Source organism: Cicer arietinum, chromosome 4 (assembly GCF_000331145.2).
Source record: "Cicer arietinum cultivar CDC Frontier isolate Library 1 chromosome 4, Cicar.CDCFrontier_v2.0, whole genome shotgun sequence".
In the NCBI taxonomy this organism is placed as follows: domain Eukaryota; kingdom Viridiplantae; phylum Streptophyta; class Magnoliopsida; order Fabales; family Fabaceae; genus Cicer; species Cicer arietinum.
This window is the reverse complement of record NC_021163.2, coordinates 5,181,818-5,195,167: the sequence shown is the minus strand read 5'-3', so window position 1 is coordinate 5,195,167 and position 13,350 is coordinate 5,181,818. Positions and strand designations below refer to the sequence as shown.

General features: G+C 31.0%; 3 protein-coding genes across 3 annotated transcripts; 2 read left to right on the top strand and 1 right to left on the bottom strand.

Moving 5' to 3' along the window:
* Positions 1-259: 259 nt before the first annotated feature.
* On the top strand, positions 260-4,656 carry LOC101514563 (uncharacterized). The gene is made up of 6 exons (XM_004495708.4): positions 260-417; positions 537-592; positions 1,697-1,820; positions 1,916-2,022; positions 4,047-4,113; positions 4,212-4,656. Exons 1-6 carry the CDS (start codon positions 336-338, stop codon positions 4,313-4,315), a joined length of 540 nt encoding a protein of 179 aa, XP_004495765.1. The 5' UTR covers positions 260-335; the 3' UTR covers positions 4,316-4,656.
* Positions 4,657-6,272: 1,616 nt separating this feature from the next.
* Positions 6,273-9,207, top strand: LOC101514887 (acyl carrier protein 1, chloroplastic-like). The gene is made up of 4 exons (XM_004495709.4): positions 6,273-6,487; positions 7,597-7,707; positions 8,539-8,661; positions 8,795-9,207. Exons 1-4 carry the CDS (start codon positions 6,416-6,418, stop codon positions 8,921-8,923), a joined length of 435 nt encoding a protein of 144 aa, XP_004495766.1. The 5' UTR covers positions 6,273-6,415; the 3' UTR covers positions 8,924-9,207.
* Positions 9,208-10,100: 893 nt separating this feature from the next.
* Positions 10,101-12,894, bottom strand: LOC101515215 (protein CANDIDATE G-PROTEIN COUPLED RECEPTOR 2). The gene is made up of 6 exons (XM_004495710.4): positions 12,208-12,894; positions 11,031-11,222; positions 10,788-10,950; positions 10,595-10,697; positions 10,428-10,509; positions 10,101-10,337 (listed from the first exon to the last, which is right to left on the bottom strand). Exons 1-6 carry the CDS (start codon positions 12,481-12,483, stop codon positions 10,260-10,262), a joined length of 894 nt encoding a protein of 297 aa, XP_004495767.1. The 5' UTR covers positions 12,484-12,894; the 3' UTR covers positions 10,101-10,259.
* Between the last annotated feature and the right edge of the window lie 456 nt (positions 12,895-13,350).

Here is a 13,350-nt window from a genome sequence, read left to right as displayed (position 1 = left end):
ATTTAAAAAAAATTAAAAACTTTTGATAAATATGAAATCTTTAAAATAAATTTTTCATAAAAATTTAAAATCATTTTAAAATTATAGATGAACGTGAAAGTTTTCGAATGCAATTTTTTTAAAGTTAATAAAATAAAATATTTTTGAATGAATAAAACTTTTAAAAAATAATTTTTTTTAAAAGTATTTTGAAATTTTACTGTAAAATTTTTGAAATACAATTTTTTTAATTTTTACCTAGATTTCCTCAACAACGTCGTTAAGTTGTCATCCCCAATTTGCCATTTGTTTGTACTAAACATTCGATCTGTATAGTGAATACGAGTAAGAAGAAAATGCAGCAAAGAAACTCAACATTGGGAAGGCCTTCTGGAACCGATGGTTCTGATTATTCCTACCGTATGGTAGTTGATTCAAGTAAGTTCCATTATCTATTATCCATTCCTATTTTTATAAAACGTTTATTATATGAATTGTGTATATTTTAATTCAATTATGCTTAATTGATTTCTGTTCTCTATCGTTTTTCCAATTAGGGTATCAACTTGTTGCAAAGGGGAAGAAACGCCTCTCTCTGCTATTTATCATTGAGGTACCCCATGGATTTTTATTTATTTTTTGTTTTATAATTATTGGAATTCTATGTCAGTAGATAATTATTGCGTTTCTCTGCTATTAATTGTGTATTCTAGACATTCTTTTGGGTGTAAATGTGTAATGTAGTATTGTCTTATTAGTAGTATTAGCGCATTTCAAAGGCATGAAGACATTTTAAAGGCCTTTGAATTGAGAAAACATGATATAGAACTATGTACCGAAAATGCTACACTGGTATAGAGGGTAGCAGTATGACCGATCACAATGTCGAAGTTTACGGCAACAATACAAGATAATTATGCCATAAACATAAAACCTACTCCTCTTGTCACGATTATATGCAAAAAAATAATACATCAAATCTTAATCACTATTATAAGCAAAATTAACTACTTTTGAATCATTTAGCTTGTTCCTAATATACTCTTCATTTAATTCAAAAAAATCAATGCTTAATATTTGACATTAAAAAGAGACAATTTAACACTCATTTGGATTTGTGGTGCGGTGGACATTCTTGAGTTCCGTTGCATGTTAAACGCAATATTTGTGAAGCTACAGATAGTTGCATCTAACTGAATGCACGTTCAGTGGGTATCTCACTGAGGTTCCAAACGTGAAAAGTAATTTTTGTGGTTTATAAATTTTTACATGAAATATAGAAAATTAATTGCACTTAACTGAATTTCTTAATAACCGTGGAAGTAGTTTTTGTGGTTTATAATAGTGACAAGAGAGAGTAAAGAATAAAAGAAAACACAACATTAAAGATAAAGAAAACACAACATTAAAGATATATTTATAACTAATAATCAAGGTTTACTGCTACCAATATTCAAATTGTAATCTAAAGCAAATAAGTATTAGCCTCCAACCAAGGTATAAAATGATTCATCTTGGAGTAGTTCTGTGTTGTGATATTCTTAACTTTCTAAATGTTGTTGCCTTTTTGTTTTTAATGTTCGTAGCCATGTTATATCTTACTTTTAGCTTTTAGAATTTATTAAGATAAATACTGAATAGGTATGCTCTAGCTGCTGATGCTGTCATATTTATTTTTGTCTGATGTAGATTTGAAATTTTAATTTGTGAACTGCAGGCTTTGTTTCTGTTAATAGGAGTGATATTTGCATTTTTACCAGGAACAAAAGGGGATACGCCAAATACAGTGGCCTTTTCTTCTGTTATTGCTAGTGGTGTTTTGTTGATCATTGCAGATATAGGTAGCTAAACCCCGAGTTCCGTACTTTCCTTCATTTGATCATTTTATTGTGTTTTGATTTATAAATGAGCTATATCTGCTGATTTTGTGAGAAAGGTAGAAGACGGAGCCGGTCAAGTTTGTTGAGATTATATGCCTTTTTATCATCCATAGTAATGCTTCTCTTGGTCGCATCCTTTGCTAAACAGTATTCTCTGCTGAAGGTAAATATGCCAGTCTTTAATTGAAGTTTAATAAGAAAAAGCTTCATAAGCTGTCATGAGAGAAACATGACAACTTAGAAGCAAGCATCTGAAGTGAATTTCCAGTGTGATTTTTGTTTTTAACTAAATTATGGTTTTATAATTTTTTCTTCTTCTTCTTTCTTTTGTGCATTATAATTCTTATTCTTATTTAATATTAGTCATCTTCATCTTTGTATGAAAATTTGTTCCAGTAGGGCTTAGTATTTTGAATTTCGGTTTTTATTAAATTGAGGGGTTTAGCATCAGTTTTCCATATTTAAATAGAACATTAATTGGCAGCTATTCATCAGTTTAAATTTGGACTTTGAGAGTCTACCTACTTAAAGAGCCAAGAGGTCTCTCGTGCTTCAGTGTTCAGTTTAGATTTGTGTTAAATATCTATTTTACTTTCTTTTGGGAGCTTGTTCCCAAGGTAGTCAGAATCGAGGTCTTATGGAGGATCAGGGAAGACTCACAAGATCGTGAATTGTGAGATCGTAACACATATTTTAAGATCCTACCAAATTTAGAAATTCATATATATTGCATATAGATTCATATCTATGCATGTAGAACAACATAATTTAGTTAAAAAAAACTTAAAATCACACCCAAAATACTTAAATTAACTCAAATTTGGGATCATTAGATTCATAAAACAACTAAAGCACTCAAAACATGAGCAAATCACACCTAAAAACAACTATAAACCTCCAGAACAGTCACCAAAACAGTAAAAAACAACTAAAAAACTTCAAAACAGTAGCAAATCAATGCGATGTTGAAGCACACAGAATCATGCAAGATCTCCGATTCCACCTTCTCCCGTCATTTTTGGTTTCTACTCGTCAACAAACACGGGAAGGGGTGCGAGATTGTAAAATTTTGGGATCCTATGCGCTGGATCAGGATTTTGACTACTATGCTTGTTCCCTCTGTAGCACAGACCCTTCTAACCAAAATTGTGTATAGCGCCCGACACCGACACATGTGATTACATTCAATTAATTCAATTTCTCAAATTACTATCAGTTTTGACATGTCAATGTTGTGTTCGGTTTCCGTGTCTGTGTCACTGATCCATAGCATGTTCGTTTTCCTCTTGCTTTTTTGATGTTTAAGCCTTTTATTTTAGTTCTCCACCAGAGTAAAAAATAAAATGTTTAAAATCCTTGCAGTAAAGCTTCGTTTTATAGGATGTTAGTAATTTGTGTTTTTTGTTTGCCTTTCTGTTTCTTTTTTCCTGCCTTTTATTCTCTAAAATGTACCTTGCATTTGAAGAACCCTAATCCCACAAAGGCACATCAGATACTAAAGCTTAAATGTGCAATTGTATTACTGATGATGAGTAATATCAGTACAATGAATGTATTGCAGTAGCATATGTCTATACACAGCTCAGGGTATTAAAATATTAGGCTTAATTGCAGTTATGATCCATCTGTTTTCACCAATTCATGAAATTGACTTCCCTATTTTAAAATATGATAGTTTTGGTCATTTCCTCAGATTTTTAAACTAAAAAAATGATGATGTGACATATTTTAAATAACGTAACATACGATATTATAATATAGAATAATCTAGATACATTAATTATTCATGTCATAAATTAAATTATAAAAATGAATAATTTCTAAAGTTGAAAATGAAGTTTTATATGGTTTTATTGCAATTTTTTTATGTTAATCATTCTACATCATCGTATCACATGTCATGTCATTTAAAACATGTAACATCGTCATTTTTTAGTTAAAAAATCAAACTGTTGGATTTTAAAATAGAGGAATTAATTTCGTGAATTGATGAAAATAGGAGGACTAAAACTTCTATTAAGCCAAAAATTATTGTTCAATCACATGTTTTATCATGGATATATCTTCATTGTAGTACATTATACATATGCAAATAAATCTCAAGTCCATTTGCTACATAAGTTTATGGTTGGTAGGTGACTTTGTTCTTAGAAATGACCTTATGATATTTTGGAAACTTTTTTGTAGGCTATCCAGTATTTTAGTTATCACGGATTGAGGGATTCTGATGTTGATTTTCCTAGTCTTCAAACTGGTAAGATTTCTTTTCAAACTCTAAATATGTTTGCTCATATGCAAATTGGTGTTATAATTGGATAGTTTGTGTAAAAATTGGGCTTTCCAACCGTGCAGGTTTGTTGTTATATATACTCACTTTATCGATATTCAAGATTAGTACTATCAAAGCAGTCATGTTCCTTCTTTTTAACATGACGCCTCCTAAGAAAGCCTCTTAACCTCTCATTGTCTTACAATAGATTGATCTGTATCTTGTTTGAGAGATTGACGGAAGCTCACTTAAGATTATATGTAGAATTTTCCTTGCATTAATCATTTTAAATACAATATGTATATTCTTTACACAAACTTGTTTTTGTATACTTTTGACGAATTGTTTTTGTTTTATTTTGCACTGTTTATTTTCTTCTTCCTGTGCGATTCTTTCTCTCACTATTCTATGTAGAGATTCTAAACTGATGGTATAGCTTCAGAGTGTTGTCACTTGTGTTCATGAGCTTTGCAGATGGGTCCTTTAAAGGATTATTTAATACTATTGAACTTTAGTTGCTTGCTTCAAGTATTGTGTATTTTTCTCATTTAATCTTCGGTTACTACTCAGTTTAGCCTTTGTCTGGAACTGAGTGTCAATCACCGCCACCACAAGTCTAATTGAATTTCACCGTGAAAATGTATAAAGCTACAAAGCTGGAAAGAGTGTTAAGTAGATTCTACTTCTACCTTGAATTCGATCAAATACAAAATCCAATCAAATTCAAAACCATAAAACTAAACTTCAGAAAATCGAACTAAAATTGGGTTACCTCATGGAGCTTATGGAAAAAAGAGATCACACATTTTAATTTGGATTTAATGATTGTGCACTATTAATGTGAATAGTTTTATACTAACAATTAACATGAATAATTAATTATTAATCGATGTAAGTTACAATTATGTGATATAACATTATAATCAATAACACATTAATTGACACTAAAATTAATATACACTACAAATGCACAATCCTTTTTCTCATTTAATTAAGTTAAATTAGTCTTTTAGTTTCTTAACTTATTTTCTGATTTTACTTTGATCTTCTAATTATTTATTTTCCAATTTTACTTTAATCTTCTAATTATTTTTCGTTATGTTTTGGTCTTTTTAACTATACTTCACTTAGTCAAGTTAATCATTTTCATTAATTTTCGACAAAAACTTTAAGTTTTATTATCTCCTTCATCTCACTCATCTTCAAACTATAAACCTATAAATTTACTATATCATTCCATTTAAAAATGTAGAAAATTAATTAAATCTATGACTTTCAAACTCATAGTCATTCAAATCCATAACTTTCAAATTCATAACTTACAAATTCAATTTCATTGTCGTTCAAACTCCACAAAATAAAAAATCTCTAAACCTATTACTCTTTTTTCAAATATATGTTTTCTAAAAACTTGTAAAATCGATTGGCAATGACGGTCGAAACTAAAAAGATTTATGTAAATACGACTTGCCCGAAGGTTTTCGACCCGGATTCACAATAATTATAGTTTAATTGGTTGAATAAAAAATCAAAACAGTGGCCATAATTAGAAAATTCTATCTCATATCCTAATCTCTACTTCAGAACCTATCATATTAAATGTCACTTCAACCTTTTACCATTTAAGCTGCACTTACAAAATTACAAGATAACTATTATCCAATTCTCTATATATAGCGTAAAAAAATCCTAAAAAATTACAAATAAGTGTTTATATATCTGGATACATCTTTTCTCAATTAATTTATCCGGAGAGAGTTAAAATAAGAAAGAAAAAAAAATGGATTTCCAAACCAAACTGATGCGGTGTTTGGCTATATACCTATAGGCCCAACACTGACTCCAACCTGGCCCAAATGTAAGTCAAGGACTACAAGTCCACTATCACTCACTACTCTGACTTGAATACAAGCGCAAGTAATTTCACAAGCAGCTGTTTAATTAATTAATTATTATGTAAATTGATCTCAGTAGACAAATATATATTTGACATTATAAAACATTAATCAAAATATTTTTGATTTATTTACATTAATATCACATCAATGTCGTTTTCTAAAATATATATTTGTTAATAAAATTTAGTTATATAGATAAATTGATACATGAAATATTTAACAATCAATTTGAATTACAATTACAATTTAAAATACTAATTTGCCTATCGAGTGGATCATCCTCCCTTGTTTAAAGCTTAATTACTTCACGCCCTTCGCGTTCTCCGTCACCTTCTCATTCTCTCTTCTCTTCTCTCCCTTCGTCTTTGCGCACAACAACACCAACCTCCATGGCGACCAATACAGTTATCAGAGCATCACACTCCATGCTCTCTTTCCAACCTCAATTCAATCACACTCGGGTATCGTTTTCATTTCTCCTTTCCTTCTGTCAAGATTTTAGTAATTACTACTGCAATTGTGCGCTTCGATTTACTCTTCTCTTTGTATTCTTCGTTCCGATTGTATTGCATTGCGTTTCGTTTTTCAAAAATTATATAGTGATACAAAATTAGTCAATTCTATTCATTGAGATTAGTTACTACTATTTTGCTCTAATTTGCCAAATACTGTGCATGTATTGTACACAGAAGTACGCATAGCGATTCCGTACATGTGTGTCCATATTCCCATAACGGCTTTGTGGATCATTCAGATTCTATTCATTTATTTATTGATAAATTGTGTTATTTTATCATTTAGAAAAAACTTATATATAATTTTGGTCTTTTATCTAGTGGTGTATTTGAGGCCTTTTCATCGTAAGTCTTTTAAACAACTCTGTAATTGTTGTCATGAACTATTGATCTCAAATCTTAGAAGTGACTCCTTTAACATGATATTGTTATAACTTTTGTTGTGACTGTGACAAGGACTAAAATATACAATTTAAAAAAAATAAAGGATCAAAATGAATCAAAATAAAGATAAAAGACCAAAACGAATATTAAGTATAAGATAAATGACCAAAATTATATTTAAACCCTTTATAAAAAAGTTAGGCATATGTTTTTTACCTATCAAATGCACAACTGAACAATCCAGCCGAAGAAAGTGTTTAGTGCTTATTTAGTTCTTATAGTGGTTAATTTGTTAGTGGGAGGATAAATGTTAGCAGCAGAGATCCAACTCTTGACCTCCTTCTTAATACTTGCTTTATGTTTAAAGAACAATGCATTCAAACATTCTATTTTGTGATTATTATAACTAGCTTTACTTGGAAAACCATATTATGGCTTCATATCCACTTCTGTCAGTGAAGATTTAAATAGAATCTGAAAATTTTGGACCAGAATTTGCTTACGGATTTTTTCTGCATTGTTTCATCAGGCATATGCCGTGCTCATTGTTCAGTATTGGTTCATGATTTTTCTTTTACTAAACAGAAGCAATATTAGTATTTAGTTGTTTTCAATTTTTTTTATTGATTCTCTAACTAATAACAGTTCATTTGAATGCATATGATAAACAGGCTGCCACTTCAACTGCTAGCCAGAGGTCTACCTTAATTTCAAGCTATGGGAGAAGGGAGGTTTCTTTTAGCTCACAGCAACGCTCAATTCGCCTTACAGTTTCCTATGCTGTATGTCACTACTATAGAAGTGCATTACATATTTTACCTGCTTGCATGAACACCAAATCAGTGAAATCACTAGATGTTGAAACTGTAGTTTCCATAGTATTTTCTGATACAAAGTATACTTCGTTAAGTCTTACATTTGGAAGCTAAGATAATGCACAATTAAGAAAAAAATAATGATGGGAGAGATGAATTGGCATAGTCAGTGGAAAATTGAAAATAAAAACAAGATCAAATTGTATACAAACTCAATATTTTACTATAGCATATAGGGCCTGTGCCCTGTGCTCAACAGAGATGCCAAAAAATCAGCTAACATGTAGACACTGCGGTGTGGTGCAACATGGATAACAAACTATATGTTGTATGATAACCTCTGGCCATACGTCTTATTTTTTTTCTGTTATAGTCTAGGGGGTTCAGTTTTCTTAAATCCTTAATGTCAATACCTTACTTTTTCCATGCCTTTTAAGATTGGAGATGGTTTTATCTGTTCAAACTGCAGCATCTAGAATTTTTGGTACTGATGATTTTACAGATATATAAGTTTTGAATTTTTTTATTAGTCAATGTTCTATAAAATTTTAATATGCTTTGTAAGTCAATGTTTTATGCTGACAGTTTAATACTAGTCTAACTATGTTTACACAGTTCAGTAGTCTATATATCTAGACACTTTGACTGATTATCTTGAGGCATAGGTCGAATCCAATTTTTTGTTTCTGAATGCTTTTCTCTCTGTCCTGCACATATGTAACAATTCCTTTGATTTTCTCCTCTGTTTTTAGGGAGTGTATCTTCCATTTTCATGCTTATGCTGAATGTGTTGTGCAGGCTAAACTGGAGACAGTGGAAAAAGTATGCACGATAGTAAAGAAGCAGCTGGCTTTACCAGATGACTCTAATGTTAGTGGCGAATCAAAATTTGCTGCTCTTGGAGCTGATTCACTTGACACGGTAACTGTAATATTGTCAGACATATTACAACTGCTTTTGTATAATGCTAGTTGGATTTATTTACCAAAATCTGAGTGTAAATTAATAAGCATGACAATTGTTTTGAATTTCATTTACATGCAATGCCCTTCAGGTTGAGATTGTGATGGGGCTCGAGGAGGAATTTGGCATCAGCGTCGAAGAGGATAGTGCACAGAGCATCTCAACAGTTCAAGAAGCTGCAGATCTTATCGAGGATATCATCAGTAAACAGAGTCCTTAGAGGAAAAATTGTATCAGTTGAAGTAAAACGACGTTTGCAGACATGCATAGTTATGATCCATATTATATCATATAGTATGGGTGGTTGAGTCTCGAGTATCTGCATAGTCTGCTATTTATTGTCTTGTTTCGTAGGTCTGAAAAGAAAAACTAATTAGCTGAGCTAGTAGTTTTAGAGAAAAAAAGCTGCGTAATTTGAAAAGTTGATCAAATTGTTTGCTGTACTTCATGTTATTGAACATGCAATACATAATAATGACTAATAAGCATAGATAATTGACATAACTCCATTAACCTTACTTGCATTCGTTACAATTCCGATCATTATTCTGCCTAAGATAAAAAAAAATACATATATTGTGTAAACTGTTTTAAGGTTTGAGAGAGAGGAGCTAGAGAAAGATTAGTTTTAACTTTTAAAATAAAATTCATTATTACCAAGGAAGCAAGTCGCTTGATTTAGCCCCTTCTTTCTTATTATAGAATCTAGTATATCAGTACTCAGAAGTGCCACTTTTCCTTAAATTTAGGACTGTCTTGATTTCTATGAGACCTGAATCGTCGGCATACATGTACTTCAATTAATAACCTAATGAAATATTTATTCTTAAATTAATCATGAAATATTGAAAACAAACAAAAATTTGAGTAGATAGTATTTCTTTATTATAAACTAAAGATATTTTCACAAAAGAATGAGGTGGTAGATGCTAATGCAACACAATGTGTGATGTAATGTATTCGGAAAAATCAGAGTATAATATCAATTTTTTTCATTCATGTTATATGATTAAAACAAAATTAATTGTTTTAACAACTAGAAGGCATTTATCTTATACAATAAGTACTCTAATACCAGTGTTTGAAGTGAACATAACTTGTGATACCTTTATAAAACTAATTTATAAATACAATACATAAGAAACTTACAAGAGTCTACCTCTTTGTCAAAAAATAGTCTACCCTCATTTTCCCTTTCATTGTAGAATTCGCTCATTCAAAAAAATTCATAGTATAAAACTCTGTTCAATAAGGGGTTAATTAAGATGTTTGTCCAGTGGCCCTTATGATTCATTGCACCAACAGGCTTCAAAAATTTAACATAAATCCTCATAGAACATGCAAATGTTACTGAAACCTGTGGTGATTGTAATCTGGTCATCAAACACTCAAGGAGGTTACTATCTACGAACTTTTTTTTCTTCCAAAAATATTAAAGTTATACAAAGCAATCTACAAACATATTTACTTTATTTACATATTTTGTGAAAGGTATGTCCTGGCCTGCAATTAATAAATTGAGGACTTATTAATCTAATCTAACATTTAATACCACATCACTCCCAATCTGATTCGAAGAAACCAGCATCTTTCATTTCAGAGTAATACACATTCTCCATGTGAAAATCTTCCTCCTGTGATCAAAAGAAGTACAATCAGTCAGGATGTCCTAACCACAAACGTAAAAAAACAAAAACTGGCCATCGAGTAAAGCACATTGTAACCTGAAAAAAGTCTGCCAGAAATGTAATATAGAGCAGTGGAAGATAAAAGGCATGGTAACACACAACAGTGACATGATAAAACCTGTGAACAAAAGTAAACACAAAGCTTTAGAAAAGAAGGAAGTTCAAAACAATTACTATTCTGTCAAGCTATAGAAGAATCTAACCAGAAACCAAAAGCAGCGCCGTTTCCAGTAAGCCCACAAGCAAACAATGCAATTGCATTCAAGATGAACATAACAATAACATACTTGTAGAACGCAGGTCTTGCTGCAAAAGGAAGAAAAAAAATTATGCTATCATAAAAATAATAGCAAACAAACATAATGTAACACAAGCCCTTAAATTAAATTAACTTACCGGGTATCCTTTCTCTCCACCTAGAATGATACATGAACAATATGAGCCCATAAACAACAGTCAGGACCAGCTTGTGGACAACCCACAAGTTCCACTTCACGCGAGGAGTACTGTAATCAGTGTCGATGAACAATGGGATCCCAAACGCAAACAGATATATAGCCTAACAAAGAAAAGTTCAAACTATTTATAGATAACACCCACAAGAAAAATCAAATTTCTAACGAAAACGAAAAGAATTACCTTTAACAAGACATCAAAACCAACAATGATACCAGATATACCAAAAGTTCGTGTCAAAGCTTCTACACCACTAGCATTATTCCCCTGAAGTAAAAAAGCCAGCAAGCTCACTTCCAGAAACAGCATTCCAGAAGATGTAAACAAGGATAACAAGTTCCAAGCGAGCTCTTTCCCAGGAGAGCACTCCCATACCTGAATTATCAGAGGAACAAATTTAACAAAAGAGAGAAAAGAGATACTAATTGAGAGTAAAGGATCAATTTAATTGAATGAGTGCACGAGTGAGCTAAATAGCTTCATATACTCCCTCCGTTACAAAATACAAGCAAAATTAACCACTTATACACTTATTAAGATAATTAGTTTTTCACATTACTTTTGTTAATCTCATGATTCTCATTTCAGAAGTTCAACTTCATTACTTAGATTACCCCTCATCTTATTTAATTGCATAAAAAAGTGGACATTAAATATGAAAAATGGTCATTAAATGAAAGGCATTTTTTGTATACAATCATTAAATAGATGAAAAAAAAGTTACTTTTTTGCTTATATTTTGTTAGAATTTAGATGTGCCAAATTTGCTTATATTTTGTTATATTTTTTTGGTTTTAAAGAGCCGGGCGGTGAAACTCACACATTAAATGTGGAGCACGAGGGGTATTCCGGGTTTGAACCTGCACCATAACATATAAAATGTCCCGACAGCTACCGTAGTGGTTAACTTCTAGTCCACTTCAGCTCATTAAAAAGAATAACTATCTCATAACTAAGTGGAATAGTGGCAACTAACTAGTAACCATTTCAAATGGACTTCAACTACTCTAATATGAATCCACCAAATATTTGGAACAATTTCACAACACAATATTGGACTACATTTGAACTTATCTACTGGTATAAGTATTTATGGAGACTATCTGAGAGAACTTATCAAACCAACTTAAGACATGTCCATAAGTTGTATTCAGCTTATTTCCGGAAGCTATCAATGATAGCTTATGAAAACAGTGTATTTTGTTAATAAAAATAATAGCTAACGCATAAGCACTCATGATATATTCGGTTAATTAAACTATAATTAAAACAGGGCCTAAGTATCGTTGCATCAACATTCACCAACACTAGAAAATCATAAAAACAATAGCACCATGCAACAAAAAGAAAAAAAAAAGACCTGGGAAAAGCACCAAGCGAGATTGAGGATGCTGACAAGCCAGAGAGAAGCGTAATAAGAGATAATGATGTAAGAGCGGCCATGGGAGAGCTTTATAAAGCACTTCTTAGCTTGAAGTGCCAAATACAAAACGAAGAGAAACGAAGCGATGATCAAAACAGCATTGTGCCAGAACCCGTGACACTGGAAAACCCAATCGAGGAATCCCTTTGATAATACTTTTCTAGAAGAATCAGAACCTTCATTCGTTATTGATAGCACCGATTGTTCAACCATTTGTACGAGAAATTATCGGTTTCTGGAAATTGAAAAACCCTAATCCCAAACTTATGCGGAGAATTGAAATCGAGGAACAAAATAGTAAGACTAGTGATTAATTTGAGTGTAGTTGAAGAAATGGGTTGAGGTTGCGGAACAGTAAGATGTGAATTCTTAAAACTCAGAAACTCAGAAACGTGGATGATTGATTTTTTTTTCTTTTTTGCCTTTGGGTTTGTGTTTGTTTGGGTGAGCTTTGGAATTTCCTTATTCAAGACGACTACTGTTAACGTCGGTGTTCTTACATACTTTATTGCTAATCATACATAGGAATTATTTTTTTTTAATAACTTATAATTCAGTGCGTAAAAAGAGATAAAACTTAATTCATATTTGTTAAGGTGAAGCTGGACCTGTTTTTCGCTAACTGAACAACATAATTTGTTAACTATGATATGATATCTTTGCTAATCTGTAATAGATATTAATTGAAATTGTTTCTCAAGTTGAAAATATCACTTATTAAAAAGAAAAGGAGAAAAACTAAAATACTACTCCTTTTTAAGAAAGATGACATTTTAATTACAAATATGTAAAAGTTGATGGTGGCTGTTTTATATAACTCTTTTTAAAAAAAAAAATTCATATAAATTGAGTAAAGGGTTCTTAAAACAATATCTAAATAGTCTGGTATTTAATTAATTTGAACTAAGTTTTATCTTTTTTAAAATAAAAAGAGAAATCAAAATTGTCGACTTTTAAAATAAAATGATCAATTTCATAAATCAGTAAAAATAGAAAAACTAAAACTACAATTAACCCAATAAAAATATTACAATATTCAATACATAAAAAAAAAAAAAAAAAAAAGGGAATTCTATTGTG

Excerpts from the sequence above, each read along its gene's own strand:
- LOC101514563 (XM_004495708.4), top strand. The coding sequence starts at position 336 with ATGCAGCAAAGAAACTCAACATTGGGAAGGCCTTCTGGAACCGATGGT. Across the intron at positions 593-1,696 it reads CTCTGCTATTTATCATTGAG|GCTTTGTTTCTGTTAATAGG; the intron begins GTACCCCATGGA and ends TGTGAACTGCAG. Across the intron at positions 2,023-4,046 it reads AACAGTATTCTCTGCTGAAG|GCTATCCAGTATTTTAGTTA; the intron begins GTAAATATGCCA and ends ACTTTTTTGTAG.
- LOC101514887 (XM_004495709.4), top strand. The coding sequence starts at position 6,416 with ATGGCGACCAATACAGTTATCAGAGCATCACACTCCATGCTCTCTTTC. Across the intron at positions 6,488-7,596 it reads CTCAATTCAATCACACTCGG|GCTGCCACTTCAACTGCTAG; the intron begins GTATCGTTTTCA and ends TATGATAAACAG. Across the intron at positions 7,708-8,538 it reads GCCTTACAGTTTCCTATGCT|GCTAAACTGGAGACAGTGGA; the intron begins GTATGTCACTAC and ends TGTGTTGTGCAG.
- LOC101515215 (XM_004495710.4), bottom strand. The coding sequence starts at position 12,483 with ATGGTTGAACAATCGGTGCTATCAATAACGAATGAAGGTTCTGATTCT. Across the intron at positions 11,223-12,207 it reads TCGCTTGGTGCTTTTCCCAG|GTATGGGAGTGCTCTCCTGG; the intron begins GTCTTTTTTTTT and ends CTGATAATTCAG. Across the intron at positions 10,338-10,427 it reads TTCTGGCAGACTTTTTTCAG|GAGGAAGATTTTCACATGGA; the intron begins GTTACAATGTGC and ends TTTTGATCACAG.